A 24,534-nucleotide genomic window follows, 5' to 3' on the forward strand; every position below is an offset into this window, starting at 1 on the left:
ATTCCTTGAAGCTCATGGTTTGGCTTCTGAAGTTTTTAAACAAATAGACTGTCAGAAATCAGTGTGGATTCATTTACAGGATTAATGTTTCATTCACAATAGATTCTTTGCAAAATCAATACCCTGGAATATCAGAAGATTAAAGATGTATCAGATACCAAAAACACCAAACATTGTTTTAATTACTCAAATAAAAGAAAGCTGGGTAATTTTTGCTTGCCTAGGAAGAATGTTCTACTTAAGCCAAAACAAATTCTTTACCAGTTCTTTTAGAAAGTCTGGAAGTATTTAAGTTTCTCTCCTCTGGTTGTGAGACAATGCCTGTTAGAGCGCCAGTGTTGCAGTGGATAATGCTCTTCATTCGTAACAACCTGTCAGTCAGCCCTGGTCACTGAGCTAATTAAGTGTGTTTGTTAATTGTTTCAGTAATAGGGTTTATTAAGTTTGAGGTTTCCTACCCTCTTTGTGGTGCCTATAGGGGAAAGAAAAAAGAAGGAACAATCCAAGGTCTGTGCCTGTTGAATAGTTTACAGAAAGTTAAACAGTGTATCCATTCACTTCTGCTATTGTGGTATGTGAAATGCAGCCTTTTGAGCTGAATCCCAGAGTCATTAACTATTAACTCAGGCAAAGCACCTATCGATTTCAGTCATAGTTAATCATGTGACACTCCTTTATTTATGCCTGTATTGTGGTTTTAACTAATAGTTCCTGACAGGGATTTGTAGATGGGTCACGCAGGAGTGGGGGTCCCAGGAAACCTTCTGGTCCCTCAGCCAGAGTCCTTTACATTTGCCCTGAGACTAATGCAAAGACTAATTGCCAGGCTGGGCTCTCTGCTGCACTTCAACGGGAGCTGAATACATTCCTCCTACTGCCTTAGCAGAGGGATTTTGAGGATATAATCCTTCCTTTTCCCTGGCATTGGAAAACTTTAAATCCTGGTGGCAGTGCACAAGTCAAGGGCTGTTAGCACTGTGGAGATGGGACAGAGGCTGGACAGAAGGAACGAAGAGGTGATGTGGCTTGGGATGGCCTTTGTGCACCAGCACAGGGTCAGCCAAAATTTCAGTTGACCAGTGGGAATATTCAGTACTTCCTCCAGTTATATAAAATATTGGCATAGAAGCCCAGGCACGCATGGGGAAAATATGTGGACTCAAAACAATACTTTCAGTGTCTGTGAGTGCTTTACCCAGGAAGAACTTAGTTTTATAGCACTACCATGTGTGCCTCACACTGCTGCTACTGCTGAGCCACTTTCAGCACAGTTCAGCTCTTTTATACCAATTCTTCATTGCTTCTTTGCCCTCTGGACCAATCAGAATCATCTCGAAATTGAGATGATTTCTTGTGACAGATGTATCATTCATGAAAATCTGTTCTCTCTCTGTGAGGAGTTTTCCAGAAGCCCTCAGGAATACTGGCCGGATTAGCTTAAAATGTGTGTGGATGATGGGTAGAAAATTGTAAACCTAAGCTTAGCAAATGGCATTATCTTCATGAATAGTGCAAGCTGTGTGCAAGTGTTTAGCTTTGCTGCTTATTTTGAGCTCATGCTTATGTGTTGGAGTTGTGTTGAACAGTGAGACAAACTAAAAATAGCTATGGATTCCCCCAAGTGACTTTTCCAGTCACTTGTGACTCAGACACTGGAACAGACTGTCTGAAGAACTAAAGAGTTCTTCTCAGAGGTAGGAAGTGGATAAGACTTGTGAAGAGGAAAGAAATTACCTAAAAGTTTTTGAGACCTGTAGAAACAGAGCTTCAATTCATTGATGCTTAGGGGCTGAGAATGGGAGGAGCATCTTAAGAAATTGTAGCTGGCTAGGAAACAGCATGTGCAGTGCCACGAGTATTGGAAATATCTGAAGCATTATTAGATGTACCAGAGAAATCAGGGTTTATTAGCCATAGAAGAACTCTGTTTCTGCTTGGCTTAGGACTTTGCAGAGCAGTCGTTTTTTCTGATGCATAGCTCCAAAATTACACAGATCTTACACCACGAGGAGCCCCATGTGGCAGTTGCTTTTCCTCGCTGGCCAGTTTCTACAATGATCTGGACACTAACCAAATTATCATTGATTCTTCAAGCTTTAATTCACCATAGAGGCAGTGGGAGCAGCAGCTTTAATCATTGCCAGTTTTTACTGACAGGACTACAAACCACAGTTGCCAGATGACTCAGAATTTGGCATCCTTATTTTTGCTCATGGTTTTTATATGGAAATTTGAAAAAGTTATTACCACAGAGATCATGATTTTCAGTAGAGTGCAAATGCTGTAGCACCACACCTAAACTCGAAGTGGGCTTTAGGCCATCTTTCTCCTCCTTTCTTTTTTACTTTTCTATCTTTTTAAAGCTTTGTTTTATTTTCCTTTTAATTTCCTATTATTAAATGACACCTATTCTGGGAAGAAAAAAAAAAAGGCTAGTTAATGATGGCATGTTGGCTGTCATATTAGTGGAGTCTTGCCTCTACACATGCACACTGCTGCGATGTGTCCTTGAGGACTGTGACCTTGTGAGGAGCACTGGGTGTTAGTTATGTGCCTTGCTGCCCAAATGCTCAGTTTCTGAGATCATAAGGGGAGGTGCAGCATCAGCCTTGATTCCTCCCACTTCTTTTCAGAGCAAGAAGAGTTGTAAAACTGAGGTACAAGGCAGGGAGGGAGAGTTGAATGGAAAATGGTTTATCTGACTCTCGCAAGCTACCACGGTATTTGACTTTAGTCAGTGGCTTCCCCTTTGGAGAAGCAGTACCAGTTCTAAAAAAGTAGTTGAGCAGCTGTAATGATAAAATAAAATAGTCCTCCTTAGAGCATGCTCACTTGAGATGCAGGTCGAGAGACCAATGTTGTGTAAAGACGTAACATGAATTCTCTAAGTTTTTTGAGTAGCCAGCTGGAGGTGGCATTACAAGTACTCCTGAGCTGAAAGACTTGGGGATTATTAGAATTGCAGCAAGATGTAACACGGTTCACTGTACTCCATCTAGCTAGAGTTAGTTGAAAAATGTAGTTCCTGTAAACAACTCAGGTGCTGCAGCATACGGAGGGTGAGCAGAATTCCCTGGTCTTGAATCTTGCCTGCTTTTGTGCTAGATTGAGAGTTGCTTCTGAAAACAGAGCAGAGTGTAACTGAATGATCAGGAATGCTCAGGCATGTGCTAATCCTGCCAGTGCCCACACCAGTGGAGAGCAGGATAGCCTAAAAGATGTGTTCAGCCAGCGTAGGCCTGGGCTTGCATCTAAAAGGTGGGCCTTGTTTAGATTCTTTACTGTTTTAACATAGCCAACTACAGGGCATATTTGACAAATATATGCAGCAAGTGCTAAACCGCTGCAAGTTGCATGTTTGTTTATATGGTGAATTGGTGGTGCTTTTGGTTTGTTACTGAGATATTTCAGGGTGTGCCTGGGGAGTATCTGTGAAAAAGAGGCAGAGAAGGTGGCTGGAATGATGCCTTGCCATCCCTCCCCATGGAAAGAGGGGACCTGCTAATGAGTCAGAGCCCTGGACAGAGAGAACAGTAGTCACTGTGAGCCACACAGAGTAATTTTGTACTTTAAAAACATCACTGACCCATGGATGTCAGCACAACCAGAAAAAAATAGTGAAGGTCAGAGGAAGCTGTCAGTGCCTGTGTATTCAGCACACATACCCCTGTGGAGTGACTGGGTTATCAGCATTAAAAATAAAAAAATAAAAAATGCAACAACAAGGCCACAGCCTGTGCTGTAGGACAAGCCAGCTATCTTGAGATGAAAGAAAGATAAGCAGGGTTGAGTTTTTGGTTCAGAGGTTTTTCTATGTGGTCAGGAAGAAAAGTTAGGTCAGGGAAGGTCTATTCACCCCGTAGTGAGGATTCACACTTCAGCACATTTGAATTATTTGCTTCAGTGCCTATTTATATCAGTATTTGCTTTGAAAGTGCACCTGTTGTGCATTTCTCTTGTACTCTTTGTTCTCTTGTACACTTCCATTTTATACCTAGTTCACAGGTTAAGATGTACTTTATGAATGTCTGCATTACACGTAGAGAAATACACTTAAACTTTGTTAACCACACAAAATGGAAAAAAGTCGTAGAAGTCAAAAATGCAAAATTATATGCTTCCAAGTGTTAATTTCTTGTTAAGAAAAAGCACAATCAGAATATTCTTACTCATGAAAAAAATATAGGCAGTATTTGCCTCAGACATGGTTGCAAAATCAATTTATATATTTGTGTGGAATACTCGGAATAACACAGATATCACTAACTTTGGCTTGAGTCATTTTACATGTTCCTTACTCCTTCGATATCCAGACAGCAGAATCTTTCATAATAATTTGGCAATTTTCAGTAACATTAAACATAAGTTGGCAAAAAATTGTCTTACTAATAGATAGGAAATAACATTATAAAAATCACTCAGACTTTTTGTTTATTTCTTTAAGAGAGTGATTTATTTAAGATAATTTATTTGCCTTTGAAAAAGCAGACAGACGTTTTTATGGGGGAGAATGACATGCTGTTTGTTCTCTTGTTTTTTTTTGCCTTCTTTTCAAGTTGAAGCAGAGGAAGATGATAATGTAACTTAACCTGCTCATTCCTGTGCAGAGAGCCATTGCAATGCTTGGGCACTATTTAAGTTCAGCTAAGAGCTCCAGTGAATTTTCAGTATCTCAGTTACGCTGGGAAGACGTTGACCCAGGATGACTGAAAAACAATATACTAGAGGTGAGCATCATACAACAGCACTAACCTGAGTATTCTTTACCTAACTATTCCAGTGTGGCAAAGCACTTCCTGGCCTTTCCAAGCAAGAAGACTGCTGTGGAACTGTGGGTACTTCCTGGGGTTTTAACAAATGCCAGAAATGTCCTAAGAAGCCGTGTAAGTGTTATTTTGATGTTATTCTCTGAATCAGTTTATAACTTCTTTTCTATAATCGTATTTCGCTTTTCTGAAAAAAAAGAAACATAGTAGAAAGAACACACCATGGTTTGATTAGGAACAGGTTGCAGAAACTGGAATTCTTCTGCATGCCAGCAGAGTTACAGTATGCAGGCACTCGGTAAAGGCAGCAGAATTAATGTGGTTGTTTTTTTTTGTTTTGTTTTTTCTTGCTTCCTCCACCTCTAAGGCAGTGACGCATTGTTGTATTTTCTCAGGAAGGATAATGACATTGAATCATGTTGCCTCTTCCAGCTGGATTTATTTTAATTTTTTTTTCTTTTTAAGTCTGTACAGAAATGTTAAATTATAGAGGCGCCAGTTACTGCTTGGAGAGAATGTAGTGACCTCTTGAGACTGCAGATGAGCTTTCAAATTTGGAGCCAAAGTTTTCCAGGCTCTAATTTGTCTGTTTTTATTTATTTATATATATATTTAAATATATTTTATATATATTTATATATATAATATATATTTATATATTATATATATTACTATATATATTTATATATATATATATATATTTATATATAGAAATATATATATTTCTGCTCTGTTATTCTGTTTTTGAAATATCTTCCTTGACAATTAGGCTACTCAGAGACTTTCCTCACCAATTTATTGTGAGTTGACATTATGTTATAATGAGAAAGAAATTTCAGATAAGTGAAGATAGTCTCTTAAACTTCTGTGAATGACATAATTATTGCACAGAAATAGTAATACTTCTCTGTCATTTAATATTTTCATCACTAAATGAAAGAATAAAGAAATAAACAATGGGACCTCCATTTTGCAGATGGAGTAGGCCCCTATTTAGTGAGCCAAGAGCATTACAAGGAGTTGCAGTCAGTCTTATTGAGGTCTCCTAGGCCATTGCTATTCCAACAGATAGCAATCCTTCAAGCCTGTTCAGTGTTTGGCTTTTGGAAACGTATTATTGTTCACAGGTCTAATATAGTACCTCAAATATAATTCCAGCAGAAAGTCTACTTTGGTTTCTACTTCTTTCTCTTTCCACAGGAGAGTTTGCACCAGTTTATATACTGACTCAGTCTGATCTGCTCATTTATGAAGCATTAAAATTTTGTGTTTGGGAGTATGTTTATCTTCTGCTTTGCTTCCAAAAGAGAGTGTACTTAGGGTCTTTGAGGGCTGTAGTTAATCGAAGACCTGAGTATCTAAGTTTTAATTACTGTAGCGCATAAATATAGTTTACAAGGGACATTCCTTCTGTATTAATGTACCTCCATGAATTGGGAAATGTGTTCAGAATTTATAACTTTCTCCAAATAAGTAGCAATTTAACTACACTTGAAAGTTTTGTTCATCAGCAGTATGTGGGTGTGCAGAATGTATTGCTTAGTAGGTGCAGGTATGCCAGGGGAAAATCATGAAAGCCGCAAATGTGCTTCTACCAAAAATTAGTTGGAATAACTAGGAAGACATTCTTTACTGTGAGAGTGGTAAGGCACTGGCAGAGGTTGCCCAGAGAAGCTGTGGATGCCCCATCCCTGGAAGTGTTTAAGGCCAGGCTGGATGGGGCTTTGGGCAACTTGGTCTGGTGGGAGGTATCCCTGCCCATTTCAGAGGGGTTGGAATTAGATAGCCTTTAAGGTCTCTTCCAACCCAAGCCAAGCCATTCAATGATTCTATGAAGTAATACAAATTTTTGGTGCCTAGTTCCAAGGGAAGCCCATGTGAGGGCTCTTCAAAGTCAGGTAAAACACCAGCCTCCCCAGCCTAGAATCCACTACAGGCCATGTGTTTATCAGGCAGCAACTTAATGCCAACATACTCTGTATGCTCTGTTAAGGCCAAACCAATTGGAAAACACTGGGGCAAATCATGTCTTAAATCCTGGTCCCCAGGTGGTTGGTAGGGGCGTATAGAAAAATGCCTTAAGCACACTTGGGATGCACAGCCCTTAAACCTCTCCTGGAGGGAAGGACACCACCCTTTTTCAGTGCACTGAGTAGAATCATTTTTGTAGATGCTAATGAGAGGAGCACTGTCCTTTTAATATAAAAGCTTAATGACTAGCACATTTGCTCAAGATGATGCAATTCATAGTTCCTTTATCTAGCAGGAGAGTTTTTCAAATCTACATTTTATAACTATGAAGAGATGCCCGAACCCATAAAATGAAGAAACAATTCTTGGAATAGGAATGGGAACCCAGTCTCTTTCCCGGTGTCGTTAATTGCTAAGGGTATGAGTCATACTCACTTCTGCTTTCTGCCTCAATTAATTTGGAATTGTCTTTTGAATGTAACTGTACAGTTTCAAGAGGGAGATAGAGAATGTTGCCCTGCTCTTGTGATTAAGGTATTCCTGGAAAGTAAGGGTTTGAGATGAAGCAGGATACATTTTTCATCTTTCTAGGTGGGAGCTGTCACTGTACATTAACTTTCTCCCCTTCTTAGGGAGGAGGAGGTGTGTGTACTGTCTGTCTTCTCTGGATTAAAATACAGTGTTATCTGCCACAATGTTATATCAAGAATGTGATTTGGTAGGCGCTTGCTTTAAGAACATTCACTGACTGAATCTGTCAGGAAGTTTTGATGGAGGTATATGCAATTTCTCCATCTGCATTTAATTTAGGAATGAGTTAAGCATGATGCTATTCAGTCATGCCATGACTTAGGGCAATTCTGCATGGGTGCAAATGGTGAATCTTCAGGTTTCTAGGAACTTAAGGTTATCAAATTTGGAGTGTTGCAGTAGCCCGTGATTTTACAGCATCTTAGAGTTTTGTACATGTCCAACTTGAACTTAAATCTGGATCTGAGCCTAAATGTCCTTTGGACAAAGATACCAAATTAAGCTTTGTATCAGTATGAAAGTGTTATGCTTCTGTACAGCAAACAATTTCCAAAGATGAATGTCAGTTTATGATGAAACGTTAAGGAAGTACAGAGTCCCTGCTTAAGGATTTATGTTTCATCAAGTATTCTTTCATTTTCTTCCTTTTTTTTTTTTTTTTTTTTTTTGTATTAATGGGAACATTTTAGTGGTAAAAAGTATGCATAGGTATAAAAGAAATTGGACGGACAAACATGGGAGTCAAGTAAATTGTTAGTGAGGTACTGGTTAAGTGGGGTCTGTGGTTGCTTTTCAGCACACAGAGTTCCTGCCATTCTAGTCCTATGTCTTTTTTTTTTTTTTTTTTTTTTTTTTTACATATTCTAAGACTTCACTAAATCAGTATTGCCCTTTTTGTTGTAGACTTAGGAGGCTTCCTTTTGCTTTTATCATTCCTGAACTTCATTTAAGTTTGACCTGTTACTACAGTAATACTTAAACAGTTTGCATTTAACATGGTCACCTGGGATCTGTAGTTTAGCAAAATACTCAAGCATGTACTTCAGTTTCATTAGCAGGCACTTAACCAGTGTGGTTTCTTTAGACCTCTGGTTTCAGCCTAATGCTTAAGGATGTCCTTAACATTGTGCCTGTCTTGTTCCCATGGACTTATGTAGGGCTTTGTCACTTTCTAAAGATGTACTTAAGTATTTTGGGTAATAGCCACTGCTCAGTCAGGGCTTCTGTCTTGTTGCAAGGTTGACTGCCTTGGCCTGAGACAGCTTCTGTGTCCGTAAGTGTATGGGTTAGTTGGTGTTACTGAAAGATACAGGAAGAATTTTTGGAACAGGTCTCCATTTCTGTGGGCTTTAACAGAAGACGACCTTTAAGACAAACTGTATTTCAATGCTGTAGGGGGAATGTTATGATAGTTCAGGCTTCTTGCTAGCAATTAATAAACAGGTTGTCTGAGTAAAGGGCAAGTAATGTAGGACTCCATCCAGCTCTCACTCAGATGACTAGCCATCACTGCACGACCTCCTCACTCTTCCATGACCTGCCGATTTTGCTGCTCTTTATACAAGGAAGAAAGCAGCTGCTAGTAAGCCACTATTTCCTGATAAGTGTGGGAGCAAGCGGATGAGTAGGGAGGGAGAGGCTGAAGTCTCTGACCTCACTCCACCATTATGCTTTCTAGAGCAGCTGAGTCACCATGGAAGGGAAAATGTGTTGTGGCACTGGAAAAGGCCTGGCACAGCTTATGGGCTGGCGTCCATGTACAACTGGAAGAGCTCTGCCCTTTCTCTCTTTTCCCTCTGCTAGGTTGTGCTACAGATTACCAATCTTTCCCACAAAAATTACAGAGAAATTGCCTTGGTTTAGTGTGAAGTGAATAAGGTCTGCAATGGGAAATGCAGACAAGTTAGGACATAATCAGTGCAATTATGATTCTGACCCTGCCAACATTAACATTTAGAGTTTTGACTTTTTAGGTGCAATAATAGGGCTAGTGCATTGCACTTCTGAAGATCTCATCTTAAATTTCAACTGATTTTACTGTGAACATTGTGAAAAGATTGGAGCTGCCTTGAAAATAAATGCATAGCTGCCACGTATGTGATGACAGAACATTTTCAAATTATAATCTGTATTTAAAAGTTTGTAGTCTGTGGAAGGATGGAAAATGTATTTGTTAAAACCGTAAGAATATTGTTGCTGTAATTGTACCCAGTGTTATTTTAGTGTTTAACCATTTTATCACATCACTTCAATCTTAAAAGAGTGTCTTTATGTTCTAATTAAGCAATTACTTGAAATAATTCACAGCAGCTTAAAATAAAACTACCTCACTCCAAAAGCTGCTACTCAGCTCATAACTTAAATTTTTCCAGTATAGGAAAAGCTTTAAATAAATTGGAAGGGAAAAAAAAAAAAAAAAAAAAAAAAAAACTTTTTTAATGTTGTTTATCCTTATAGTGAACTGGTTACCAGTTTTGAACTAAGCTGCAGGGATAAGTTTGCAGTTCCAGCATCAGATGTGAAGTGAAGCCAACGTTATCTTACTCTTTTCTAATTTGACAGTTTATGTACTGTAAAGTTGGAAAATAATGCTTTTTTCTTTTCTTCTTCTTTTGGCCAGCTGAACATTTAAAACACTTTGAAGGAAAATAAAAGATCTGACCAAATGTTATATGAACAAATGTCTCTGTTGTAGCACTCAAATTATGAAAAAATCTCTTGACTCTTTATTAAGGGCACTTTTATGATCACAGTGCTGAAAGTTTTGTTCTGTATATTTAATAAAGTATTGGGCTTTGCCAAGAGGTTGGCTTTTAGTGCGTAATGTACAAAGAAGTTACTGGTCTCATTTAAGATGTTAGAACAATTTAAGAATCAATAAACAGCTTTCTGTAGTCTCAAAGGCAACCTTAAGTGGAGGAAGGAAACAATAAACGGAAATAAAAATCTAGTTAACTGAACACTTTCTATTTTGGCAAAATTGAGCTCAGTCTGTATTTTGCAGTGCTGTAATGCCCTTGGCAGATTACACTGATCAGCCAATAAGTGACACAGTCCTCCAAAATTTGGAAACTTTGTTAGCTAAATCACAGATGTAATTTCTACTTTTTCCTTGCTTTAGAGGTTTGGTTGCTTCTGTTTCCTATGTGTGTCAAACAATTTTAATTAATTGTGGTGGGAAAAACGATGCACAACAATTTTGCTTAATATTGCATATATTTTTTGCTTTCTAAATCTGCTTTCAGTTTTAAAACCGTTATAAATCTTCAACTTGATTTTTTCCCCAACATGGTATTTGTAGCTGGTTTGTGCAAGTAATTATTTGAATATTTGAGAACAATTAGGATGGTTTCAAAGATGTCTTCTTTTGAATCAAAAATTCAATTTTAAATGGATAACTGAAGATCTCAGTGGTATACATGCAGGAAGAGATGGACGTAAGGTTACTTCTATTTGAATTTCTTGACCTTTTATGTTTAAACATACATCACAAAAACTTGAACTTTTTTTAACAGTTACATAATAATTAGTCTGACAAGTTCTCTAAATAAGCAAATAAATCACCAGTATTTAATATGTATTTTTTTCTTCAGCATACCATGGATACAGCCCTATGATGGAATGCCCCCAAGGCTACAAGAGGATCAATGCTACATTTTGTCAAGGTACGATAGTGTCCACAATTGATTGTGTTTATTATGAGTTCCAGTTTTGTGTGATTGATTCTGTGATATTTATGACTTATCTGAATGAATCTGGTCCACTTACTTGGGGAAAAAATGTTGAGGCTAAATATATATATATATGTATATTTTATTTAACTCTTTCAAAATATTGGCAACTCTATAGGGTTTTTTTTTGCTCTGGGGCAAAAAACTTTTAGAACTTCTATGCATATTTTCATTATCTTTGATGTATAAAGATGACTTCATACAGATTTGCTTACTTTGTTTTTCAGTAGAAATTCATTGTTCTGTCAGTTCTTTTGTTAAACAGTGAGTCTGGAGACTTGATCAGTTAAGTCAGATGAAACTTGCAAAAGAGAATAATTTTGATAATCATTTTAGCATAGAGTATACAGAGGATGATTGTTTTGGACTTCAGAGGTGAGGAACTACAGTACTGACTACAGCCAGATAATGTCACTGGCAAGTGGATGTGAAAATCCATGTATACCTGGCTCCTGTATAAAGGGTTGAACCACAAACTTGAAGAATGCACATAGTGCAGGGGAAGATCTATGGAATTAGGGTGTATAGGCAGTGTTACTTCTAAGATCCATGCCCTGTATCTCCTGGCTGTAAGCACAAAAGCTATCAAAACTTCAAGGGCTGTGGGAGCTGCATGATCATGCAGCTAAGCTGAAAAGCCGCAGGGTATTTAGATTCTCCCAGCCAATGGCGTCTCTGCCTGAGGAAGCTGAACAGATGATTGTGGATGTATACTCCTTCTTTCTGCATTTCTTGGAGTGTTGAACGGAAGTGCAAGATCAGGATGTAGAAAAAAAGTTAAACCACTTGTCCAAATTGTTTGGCACGGCCCAAGTAAATAAGAAAAAGCAGCTCTGAGAGCATGTGAGCAGTCCTCCAGCACTCTACAAGTAGTTGTGGAGGGAGAGAGAAAGAGTAATTGGCATTAAAGGATACATGTAGGCACTTTGGAGATAAAGAGGGTTGTATTTAATTGAAAACTCTGTTAGCATGTAGATGAAAAAATGTATGTCAGCCTGCCACAAAAATTTTTTACCAACCAAAAAAATATGGCGTGTAGATCACTAAACACAAATAAAAGTCGTGCTGCTTCCATTGCTGAGGGAGATGTGAGCTGCTGTCTGAAAGTTTCTCTGTCAGGCTTGTTAGCTTACGTAATGCTCAGCTCCCTACCTAGTGGCTTACCAGCTTGCAGAGTAGGGGCATTTTGGAGGATCATGAGAGAAAATTGGATTAGATTAAAATACTAAGAAACTAAATGGAAGAGAGCTACAAATTGCATCTCAAGAGCTTGTTCTCTGATCTGCAGAGAGAGATCCTAATAGACAAAAGGATTGGGGAGATTTTGATGCCACCTTACTAATGAGGACTGTGAAGTGAAAAAGTGGAGGTGAATATAAGGCATATGTAGACCACCTGTAGACCACATGTCTGATGAAACATACAGGTGATGCATATATTTCAGCCATTTCAAAAGAGATTGTCTCATTCTGCATATTAGCTACACAGCTTTTCAGAATATGCAAAAGAGAGAATTTCTGATTTAGAGCCCCTAAAGAGTCTGGAAGAAACATCATGCATCAGTACCATCGTGCATCCCTCTGAACATGGTGCAGGAGAGACAGGAGCTTTTGATATCTCCAGTAATTGAGCACAAACCTGACGGCATACACAGATGCGTTCCTAGACAGCAGCAACCCAGCAGGCATTAAAAAGACAGTAGGACCTTCAGTTTGTTTCAAGATTCTTGTACCTCGGTGTTGGCAAACCTTATTACATGGAAACTAAGATCCCAAGTCAGGGGCTACAGACAGCTAGAAAATGGTCTGATTCCTGTGAAGGCTGCCAGAAGTAGTTTGCCAGGAAGAAGAATATTGCCAGAAAGTTGTTTCACTGAGCAGCAGCAGGATAATTGAGAGGGAGAGCATGTTTCTGGGTAGGAGTTCAATCTTGCCATGGCAGTGTGCAGAAATAGAACAGTACCTGGTAGGCTAGCAGTCATTCATTGTATTGGGCTTGATAGTTTTTCCCCTGACACATTTCTGTACTGTATAACGAATACTGCAAGAAACATTAGGATTTAAAGAGCTTGTTTTATTACTGCTATCATCATCTTGGAAGAGAGAGAGCTGTAGACTCTCAATGTAATTTGCAGTTGATAATGGAAACTCATAATCTTGAGTTTAATCAGAGAGAGAGAGTCAGATTATCCCACCAGGACAGAGACTGTTGATGAATTGAGGATGCATACAACTTCCTACCTTTCTGGAAAGAGCAGAGGTGGTGACTGCTGAAGGTTTCTCCTATGAAGACAGGCTGAGGAAGTTGGGAATGTTCAGCCTGGAGAAGAGAAAGCTCTGCAGAGACCTTACAGCATCTTTCCAGTGCCTAAAGGGAGCCTACAGGAAAGCTAGGAAGGCACTGTTTGTCAGGGAGTGCAGTGATAGGACAAGGGGGAATGGCTTTAAACTAACAGAGGGCAAATTTAGACTGGATATTAGGAAGAAATTCTTTACTCTGAAGGTGGTGGGGCACTGGCACGGTTGCCTGGAGAAGCTGTGGATGCCCCATCCCTGGAGGTGTTCAAGGCCAGGCTGGATGGGGCTTTGGGCAGCCTGGTCTGGTGGGAGGTGGCCCTGCCCATGGCAGGGGGTTGGAGTTAGGTGGTCTTTAAGATCCCTTTCCAACCCAAACCATTCTGTGATTCCATGATTCCCGTATTGCCTTATTGAAGCTTGGGTGGCTTCTCAGTAATATACTCACCAACACACTCCAAAAATGAGGTGCAAATAAGGATGGAATTGAGAGAATACCCATGAAGCAAAGACAGGATAAATTTAGTCCCATTGAAATATGTAATGAGATTACAATTTTCTCTCATATGATCAAGATTTTGACCTCTGTTTGAGCAGTCATCACAAAAACTAGCTTCACATGTGAAAGAGCTGCTTGCAGGGCATATTTCAGTCCTGTAATGGCCATTAGAATGTGCTTCTCAGTGGGTGAGGCAAAAGTGTCCTATTTGTGTTTGTCTAAAGCAAACTCACTTTTCTAGAAAAGGAAAGGGTTGCTGAAGAAACAGCTGTCCATATCAAAAATTTGAACAAAACAGTAGCAATAACTATGAAGAGAAAACTGTTTAAGCTACTCAGGGGTGTGTGTTTGTATTTTTGTAATAACTACTACAATTAAATTTGAAAGTTGTGGCGCAGCATGTGCATATGCAAGTATACATTTTAATTAGATTATCCTTTGCTGAAAGGGTGTGCGTGCTGTGCCCATGCTCAGAAAGGGTGAGCATTGCCAGACCAAATCATAATGGGGATAAATATCTGAATCCCTTCCTGCAGCTTACTGTGTGCTGTTTTCACCTAGATATCATCCAACTTTCACTGCCTTTGAAAACTCAGGTCTAAAACCCTAATTAACCATTTGTTCTATATTGTTTTTGCAGTCAAAAGCCTTCTTAGTTTACAAGTCTATGTGGTATTAGCATGATTAATAACCAGATCCTGATTTTTTTTTTCTTTTCAATTGAGTTAGCTAATGTGAATCATTTTTTTCTCTCTGATGTATATATAGGACAACAAAGAACCATCTGTGGGTATGTTAATTTGAACAGTTTAATATAATTGCTATCAAGAAAGCTTTTTCCCCCCCGGTAATTATCTTTTCAATGGGATGATTTATTACATGTACACGCCTGGATGCCCTAAGGCTGTCATTAAAGACAAAATGCACTTTATCAGAGTTGCAGCTTCTTTGTCAGAATACATACGCAGTGCTAATTTCTGGTTCCCTGTTTAGAATTATACTTACTGTTTCCTTCTTCTGCTAATGGTTTTCTTGGAAAACTAAAACAGAATGAAAAAACAGCTGGTAAAAAAAGGTTGGATTCATTTTTCAGGAAACTAACATATGCCAGTAGAGCACTTTAAAGATCTTATCTTGAAGAACTGGAAAAATACCTGAATATTTGTTGTTTTTCAACAAAGAAGACAGTTGTACATTAAAGTTGTTGAGAAGTTGCCATTTGCTTAAAATTAAATGTAAATGAGCTCAAAGAGACTGGTACTTATATGTTAATAGATCAAGTTCTGTAACTGTGCACTGGGGACTTGAAGCTTTTTTCTTTAGGTTTCACCATGATTTAAAATATATTTTGAAAGTGCATTCTGTTCTCCTACAATTGCCTCTAAAATACAGTAATAAATTTACTTTTTTTTTTCCATTTCATACATGGATTTTATTACTTAAAGGAACTTAGCTTCATAAAATGCTAATTGTTGTTGCTTAGCTACTAAGTTAACAAACTTCTTTCAAGAAGGTTATTTGATGATGATCGTACTGTGAAATGAATATATCTCCAGAAACTGGGCTGGGTTGCTATTTGGACATTGATTATGTGTTTGAAAAGTGTGGCTCTGCAAATTTGCGTTCCAGTAAATTCCACACAGAAGCATGAAATGATTTGGATTGATTTCTCCTGCTGTTGCTTTGCTAGCATACAGAAATCAGTAGGTTATTTCTCAGAATTAAGAAACTTTTTTTTTTTTAATGTTATTTTAAAATAACATATTGCAGGCAGTAGTTTCATTAGCAACAAAACCTTTTTGTTTGTTTGTTTGTTTCTTTTCCCCCGTCTTGTTCTCACTAATAGATTATTATTGAAACAATCAAATATAATAGAGGCAATAAATCCTGGTTGTTACGTATTTCTTAGAATTGAAGATTTTATAGCGGATAACAACACACCTACAGCAGAAACAGTTGGAGTGGTATTTTCTGAGATGTAGTAGGTACAGTTGTAACTGTAAGTGAATTAAAAACTATGCCTGCGTATTAAGCCTATTTGGAGACGATTCAGTCAGATGGCACTCCCAAAGAAGCTTAAAGTGTACATACCAAAGTAAGTTAGTAGTACTTTCACAAATGAGCCCTAAATTATGTATTCCACTCTTCATTTGCAATATGAGATACTGTACATATTAAAGACCTTACTACGTGAAAATTTGTCTGGGCAGATATTACTAAATAACATTCAATGGCAGACAACCAAGTAATTTCTAATTAAGAAGTTGCCCAGTACTTTGACAAATGCTAATTAGTATGTAATTGAACTAGACAGTTCGCTTTGCTTAAATGCTGCAAAGTTTCTTAAGTGTCTGAGGTTCTTTCTGAAAGGCAAGTTGCTCACTTTGCATCAAATGCAGATAAACATTTTCCATTCAGTTTTATTACTTAGTTATTAAAACAAAATCAGTCTGCTTACCTCCTAGAGGTTTTGAAAAATACAGAAATTTGATTTCAGAGCTAAGTGCAGAGGTCCCACTTCAGAAATTTACTTTTCCACAGTGGTTAAGCCTGGAATCAGATGTGGGCTGCAGATGTTATGATTGCTTGTGTCCTCTGGCACCCAGCACTTGTGACAGAGGATATGAGAAAGCCTGCAGTACTTGTTGGCTCCTTCCTAGCCACAAGTTTGTCTGAATATTTCAATATAGCTATCAGGTCTGTGGTGGCCTAACAAGGCTTTTTGCTTTTACAAGTTCCCTTTCTTGGCCCAGTGTTTATAAGAATGTTCTTGATACCACGACTGTCCTAGGTGGAGTCTCAGGAAAAAAAAATAAAAATAAAAAAATAAAAATCCAACTCAAGACCATTTGAAAAAGGTAGCATGACATTTTTCGCTCTTTTAAAATCTCTGGCCAGTTGATGTGCCTTCTGACAATTGCTATGCCAACTCACCAACTTTGCATCTTGAAATCTTTTTTTAATAATTTTCCTTATTCTGGGTTCCACAGTAAAATAAAAAATGTATCTTATGTTAAATGTTTGCAGAAAGCTAATTATTTGTTCAGCTTTTAAACCTCTCTGGGATTTCCTGGGTACTAGCAGAAGGAAGTACATGGAAGAACATTCTTTTTTTCTTTTTTTTTTTTTTTTGTACTTATTTTCAAACTGTGATCTGAAGTTTTGTTGCCTACAGTAATATAGGGAGGGAACAGTGGAAGTGAGTGTTCAGAGAAGTGGGAACTCATTCTGTAGTTGAGAAAAGTCTTAAAAATTGTGGAGATTGTAGTTTTCTTCTATTTATGCATACAATGTGACTTTAAAAATCTGAATTTTTTATTGTCTTGTGAGGTGATTTGTTCAGGTTGTTACCAAAGTTGCCTACCAAACATGAAATAGAAAAAGTAATGTATAAAAACGAGATCTACTGTTTCAAAAGGGAAGTTGTTTAAAGTAATACTAAATCATTACATAGTGTTCTTGTCTTGTTTCTGAAAATTTTAAATGCCTTTTAATTCAATACATTATAGATTTTTTTTTAAGTCTAGTTGATAGCTGACGCTGTTGTTCTGAAGTTATCAGTAATTCTGAAAGTCAACTTCATTCTTTACATGAATGATAGCAATGATTTCTTTCAAAACAAAGACTATTTCAGTTTACATTTGCATTATTCAAAATTTGTGTAGTGTGGTCTGATTGGTTTTTGAACTTGTAGACTGTTTTTCTTGAGTAAAAATATTTTCCTTAAAATGAATGCAGTAGATTTAACTACATACTGTTACACGATTGCTGCTTTGACCAGAACACATTAATAAACGTGCATTCGGTCTTGGAATTTTGTTTTTAAGTTAAATGCTTAAATGTGGTTAAATGTTTCAAGCTGTGATGATTTTGATGAACATAAATTCAGTGCATTACGCATGGAGATGAAAGAATGAATTTCATTTTCTAGGAAAGAATGTTTCATTCCATTATGCGTGTGACCAAATCTGGGCCTCTCCCTATCTGAACAGGGGAGAGTGGCCTTGCTCCAGGTGTCCAAACGAGCTACAAGGCTGGAGAGGGAGAAGACAGCTTTACACCACCGTAGTGTTTCCTGTGATTCTGCATTAGGCCAGCTGGGCCTGGGTGGTCTGAAGAGCTGTTATAATGGTTAACACAGCCAAAAGTCAGTGAAGTCCTTTTCCTAAATACTCTTCCAGCTGGAGGCTGCCAAAGAGAAACACTACAGGGCTGATATTCCAACCACCAACCACATATGTTGGTGTCTAGCAGAACAGCTCTCTGCTGATCAACTAATCCCGTTGCGTCACCTCTCTTGGCTATAACGGGCATCAAACTCTTTAGGTTGTGTTGAGCTGTTAACATGTTGAAGACCAGTAGGCTGAGAAGCATTTTCATATCTGCTTGCAGAGGAATCCAAGTCAAGTATTTCAGTAAATGGACAATATATAAAGGAGATTACTGTAGCTTTATGATGCACCCTGTAAATCACTCAATGTGTCTTACAGTAACTGCGAAGCATATTGTTTCAGCAATAAGTGGCAAGTATCTTGGTGTAAGTAGGCACAGGAATGTTTCCTAGGGCTGGATGTTTACACTTGGCATAGTTTGTTATCCTTGGAATAGGGATACCCAGGCTACGTTATGGTGTCACTAATCCTGGAATATAGCTGAAATGATTCACTTCCTGAAAGTGATTGAGTTAGGCATGCCATTGCTCAAGGAAAAGTAGGAGAACTTTGCACGTAGGTTTCCAGTAAAGAATCAAAGTAGTGTCAAACAACAGCTATCGCAGCCCCAGATTGCTTTAACCTACTTTAAAAAGCATTTTAGCAATTGGAGAATGCAAGCAGAGAATTGGAAGGTAGTACCTACTGCAGCACTTCCTCCCTTCCAGCACAGGCTTGTTCCATGCACTGACATACAACAAAGAAAAGGTACCCTTTCGTACACAAATACCTATACATTAGCCAGAGTAAAACCTTCCGTTATAACTGCTTTGTCACTTAAATGTAAGTACTTCAGAACAGAACTTAGTCCAATATCTAACCTCCAATTCTTTTAGTTTTGTTCCATGGATTTCCTTCTCAGTTGCCAAATTCCCCCAGTGTGAAATGCATGTAAGAGGGCTGAATAAATAAATCATCTGATTACATACTTGAGTAAAAGAGACTGACCTTCATTATATGGACTCAGGTGTTGAAACGCCACTGAGCTTTTGAATCTTTAAGCAAGAAAGAACTGTCTGGACAAAAGTTACAAAGAAGGAATAAGTCATTTTTGAATAGTTTTGGTGGTTTTTTTTTGTTTGTTTTGTTTTGTTTTTTTGCTTCCTTCTGGACTGTTTGATCCTTCCATAAATCAGTTATTGGGGAAAAAAATAGTTTGGTTTGTTACCTGCTGCCTGCACTTAGACAAATGAATTTGCATTTATTGTTGTGAAATTCACAACACCTAATTCCAAATGTGTGTGATCATGGCTAAAACAGGCCAGTTCATCACCTGAATGTTAGCTATTTGTAGAATGGGATTCTGGTAATGGGCTTTAAAAAAACAGTTGTGTTTTGGAGTATTTTTAATGTGAATACTTGAAGATTGACTTACTATGAACAGAAATGAAAATAAAATTTCTTCTTGAACCTTTTTAGAAATGAAGGCAAAAAAGCCATGAGTAAAATAAATTACATTTCATTATTTTCAATCCAAGGAAATTTTCAATTTGCTATCTTATCCATACATTTTATCTTCTAGTTACTATTTATAAGTTCAATGTTGGTATTTGTTTAAACAAGCACATGCTGTATTAAACAATTCCCATCATCCTTTATTTTTTTTTCTTTTTTCCTTCTGAAGTCATGAAGATTGCTCTCTTCATATAAGCAGGCAAATAAGAAAAGTCTGTTTTAGCTTTTTATTTTTTTCCCCGGGAAATTCAGTAGGAAAGAAAGTCATTAACACATTGCATTTTCTAAAAGCAGGTTCACCTGACACCCAGTAGACCTCAGTAGATGTCTAAAAATCTGTGGGAAGGCTTCAAATGCTAGCTGTCATTGAGAGAGTTTTAAGTTCTTGGTGTGGAAGCTTGTGGGATAGATCAGCAGTGGTCTGAGTGATTTAGTTGTTGTGTCTGGCCAGGAGCACTGCAGTGGCTCTGGAGGAGAGAATGGTGGCTGCCCTTGCTGTGTATCAAGGTGTGTGCTTAGGCAAGGGTATCAAAAGAGCTGGGACACTACAACCTAACCTTTACACTCCTGTAGCACCACTGTTAAGACCTGGGCTATGGCAAAGCTGCTGTGCATCTGCATGAATACATGAGAGTAGAACCACCAGCAAATACTCTGGGATGGCACATGGCTACCTACCACTGCCACCTCAGCAGATTCAAAGTGAAGCTTTCATTTCTTGTCAAGCTTTCAGGGAGAGGGACTACTAAAGAATAACAGCAAAGGGTAAGGCTACCAGTGCAAAATGACATTGCTTCTTTGTTGCCAATGGAGTTATGCCAGTTTATACCCATTGAGCAGGGTCAAATCATTCACATTATCAAGCAGCAACTCTAACAAAACCAACACTTTATCAATTCATCAATTATGAATAACAGCACCTACTGTGAAAGTTTGTGGTGGAGCCATGCCAGGTGCTGTGTGGAAAAGCTCCTTGCATAACCTTTTTTTCTATTTCACTAACAGACTTTTACCAGTAGAACTTTGCTCTATTTTCCTTGAAAACTGAAAATTGCTATTTAGTTGGTCTTTAGAAACCTTTATTTACATATGTATGGTCTTACAGTAGTGCTGCAGAGCTCCTTAAAATATTTCCACTGTGTAGACACGTGCTTGATCAAATCACTCTACAAACGTGCCGTCAGTTTGTACTTCTGCACAAGAAAACATGATTCACATTTTAAAGTAGCTTTTTCTCTAATGGGGCAAATGAATTCACATTCCAATAAAATTTTTAAACTGAAACATTTTAAGTCCATATATACAAAAAAAAAGAGAGGGGTTTAAAAAAATCTATTAATTTTGAACCAGATTTCTTTTCCAGCTGTCTGAACAAGTTGATTGTGATGCAATTTGCACAGCTGGGCAGGCTGGCAGGTGGTAGGAAACATTTTGGGTAGGTGACCTTTTACCACAGTCTGAAATGAAACGAAATGATAGTCCATCTGGAAGGGATTTTTCTACACAAAGTTCTTAAAGACTATTCTCACCTGTTTTTATATTTCTTTTGAAAGTTTGAAGTTTGTTATCAATTTGTGGCTTGTTTCTGTTGGATCCCTAGATAGGCTTGTGTAATTCAACATAGAACATCAGCTCAGTGATTCTATGAGCTCATTTAGAAGACGTGAACTTGGCAAAGAGGCATTAAAGATACACTAGAATTAAGTTACACCAAGACATCAGAACATCAAAAATTGGACAAATTTATCAAGAGTAATATCCATATCAGAACTGTGGAAAACTGCAGAAGGAACATTTGTTGGTATTTTCATACATTTTAAGCTAGTGATTGCATGTGGCAGTGCCCACATTAAATACAGAATGCATGTGAATGGGGTCTCTGTACTATGGGCAACACAATATTTTTAAATACTAGTCATACAAGAATATTTCATCAAGAAAGAGCTCTAATGCAGAGACAGTAATAGCAGCATCTGTGAATGTTTTCTGTAGAATAACTGAATCATTTGGAAAGGAAAATGATTGTGTTTTTATGAATTATAGGAAGATCACCATCTATCTGCAATTTATACACTTCAGTAAATAATGCTATGAAACCTTCACTATTAGTAGGCAAAACTCCAAAACACAACTATCACAGAGTTGTGACCAGGAAATGGATTTGATGCATTCCAATGCCAGCTTTTCTCAGCAGTGATAAGGAATAAAGTTCTGAGCTGTTTTTTTTGGTTGTTTTTTTAAAAAAGAACGTATGTCATTTCTATTTAGGTGTTACTTAAACTCAATTTACTTTAAAATTCATAATTACAGTGTGTGTGTAAAGACTTAAATGCAAGCTATGTTAATAAAATTTTCATTACAAAATCCAAACAGCACAGTTTTGCCGCTAGGTATTCAAGATCACTCAGCTAGTTGGTCTGTAATCTGTAAGTGGAATTTATTGAACTACAAGGCTGGATTATGTGCCCATTTCTGCTGGACAGATTTTTTTTTTTCATATCACTGTATATACATGTATTTCAGTTCAGTAGCTAAGTTATTCAGAGTTGAAAAAAATCTTCAGAATTGGAAAAACAAACACCTTTCCTTCTGCAACATACCAATAGCTATACAAAATTAAAGGACATGGTTCATTTGAGTAGTGCAGGTAATGTTAATATGAAAATGATAGAAATTCAAGTTAGAAAACAGGACTCATAACTTTTTTTTGTCATACCTATCTATGTCTTTACACGTTTTTCTTATTATTTTTCACATGCCCATAACTTTTCAGTATTCAAATAATAAAATTTATCCATGTATAATTTTTGACTGAGTTCCAGATTCCTTCAAGCAAAGTTTGATGCAAACATTGAGTAAAATCATCATCTAATAAATGAAAAATACATCATCACTGATTTTAAATATTGAAACGAGGAATGTACTCGTGTAAAGCCATATAATCACATGACTTAAATACTTGTATAACTGTAAAGTTATACTCATAGATAGGCAGGAAAAAAAAATGCATAATGATGACATATAAGCAAATAGCAATGTATTTTAATGGTAAGCAACCAAGTGACTAGGTCTCTCCTTGAAAATAAGAACTTTAAATTTGAAATCTAATTAATTTTGTTTAAAATAAATTGTTTTTTTTCACTGATTTAAAATTTAAATGTTGTCTTAACTAGGTATAACATTCCTGCCAAGTCTGTATTCATAAAGTGACACAAAAAAGCAGTATGATTTGTATGTCTTCAGGGAGATATGTTTTCTCCAAGTAATAATAGATTAATTTTCCTATAAATAAAAATGTATACTTAGAATTGGTCGAATGATATTGCGAGTTTTCCTTTTTTTTCCAGAATAAATCAGTCTCCTAACTTGTTTCCAAGGACATAGTGCTTCATCAAAGCAAGTAGAATTTTTCCTTTGCTTAGAATTTGAGGACCAATCTAAAAAAACAAATTGTCAATGAGTAGAAACTTCAATAGTGGATTCTGGGTGTTACGGTATTTGCTTTATGTTAACTTCTAGGTATTTCATAATAATCTCTTTACGTTCATTGTTTTGTCTGATGTTTTGAAAATACATAGTTGGCAATATGTCCTTCCTCCAACAACTCTACAGCAGTGTCAATATGTTTCTATTTAGGAATGTTTCAATGTTTTTAGTTTGTGACCTGTTAAGATTTGTTAAATTCATTTCCTCACAGTAGTCACAAAAAAATATGGAATTGAAACAATTATGGTATTTCCTTCTGGAATCAGTTGGCACTCTATAGATTCCTTCTGTCCTATTTTGAGATTTCAGGACAAAAGAATAAACCTAGTTAGACTAATCAATTAAAGAAGCTGTCTAAAAATTTTCAAGTGCATCAGAAGTCCAGCTTACTAAATCTTCTGTATTAGTGAAATCCATAAATAATATACTGTTGTGCTTATATAGGACACGTTGCTGCTCAAAGATTGAATGAGTTAAAGGTAGACTGCTACAGGAAAAGACCTTGAGAGTATTTCAGCATTTTTGAGCTCTTTTTCTTATATTGTTCTCCTTTTTCAATAGTCTACTCCCTCTGAAGTCAGAAAGTCACATAGTCTGGGAATTTCACTGAAAAATTCCTTTGCGGCAGAGCTGATCTTTTATAATTCATGTGGTTTCCATCATATTTCATCCACATTTATAGGATATAAATTATCCCTCTTTGTCACATGCGGCTAAGTGTGTAGAGGTGAAGTTGATCCAGGTGGTATCAAGATCAGATTGGGTACAGTAACGGAAGAGCTGAAGGATAAGATCAACACAATGTTCAGAAAAAATCGCAGCTGACACGGCAACTTCGAGTCCACTGTACTGTGAGTTTAAGTTGTACAGTACTGCAGGGGGACAGGTAGCCAAACTTCTGCAGGAAAATGAGGAAGATAGTAATGTGAAAGATTCTTCAGGTTTCCAAAAGCTAACACCAGAACATCTGTTACATTTTATATATTCAATTTGTTATCATCGTTGATTATGTTGAATCAGGCAGCAACCTACAATTTAGTTAAACAAAGCTGTGAAGGGTTTATAAAAACTAAGATGAAAGGTTATATATATATATATATATTCAATACAATGATCACTAATACTTGATTTCCAAGAAGCTGGCTGAAATGTCTAATGTCCTTTTGAAGCTTGTTTGCACAGCGGTGTAGGCATTTTTCCTAGCTTAAAGTTAGGGAGGAAAAGTCTTATGTAGGATTAATGTGCATAAACATTTTAAAGTAGGCCTATGTCAATGTGCTGCTGCTATTTTTTCTGAAAGATGAGACAGGATAAAGACAAATTAAGGGGTTGTGTTTTTTTACCTACTTATTTATTTATATTAAGGATTTTCATTATCAGTGCAAACCTACATTGTTACTGTCTCCTGGCATAAAATCCTAGTTTGGCTGACTTGGTTACAGCTGGTATCCAGATGATTGTCAGACAGGGCCTATTCAAAGAGTAAGTGAATTATAGATACCACTCCAGGTATGGTTAAAGGTCTTAATCCCTGTGTGTAGGGTGTGAGGAGAATGATTCACTGGAACCCTAAAAGGGACACTGATACAG

At 37.3% G+C, this 24,534-nt stretch overlaps 1 protein-coding gene across 7 annotated transcripts in view; it reads left to right on the forward strand.

Moving 5' to 3' along the window:
- LTBP1 (latent transforming growth factor beta binding protein 1) overlaps positions 1 to 24,534 on the forward strand; it is a 207,865-nt gene that overhangs the window by 102,696 nt on the left and 80,635 nt on the right. For all 7 annotated transcript variants that reach the window (XM_035320455.1, XM_035320458.1, XM_035320457.1 and 4 more), the window contains 2 exons: positions 4,781 to 4,883; positions 10,862 to 10,933. In XM_035320455.1, the coding sequence (XP_035176346.1) occupies positions 4,781 to 4,883; positions 10,862 to 10,933 (175 nt within the window). The remainder of the gene's footprint in view (positions 1 to 4,780; positions 4,884 to 10,861; positions 10,934 to 24,534) is intronic.

This window comes from Oxyura jamaicensis, chromosome 3, assembly GCF_011077185.1.
Source record: "Oxyura jamaicensis isolate SHBP4307 breed ruddy duck chromosome 3, BPBGC_Ojam_1.0, whole genome shotgun sequence".
In the NCBI taxonomy this organism is placed as follows: Eukaryota; Metazoa; Chordata; class Aves; order Anseriformes; family Anatidae; genus Oxyura; species Oxyura jamaicensis.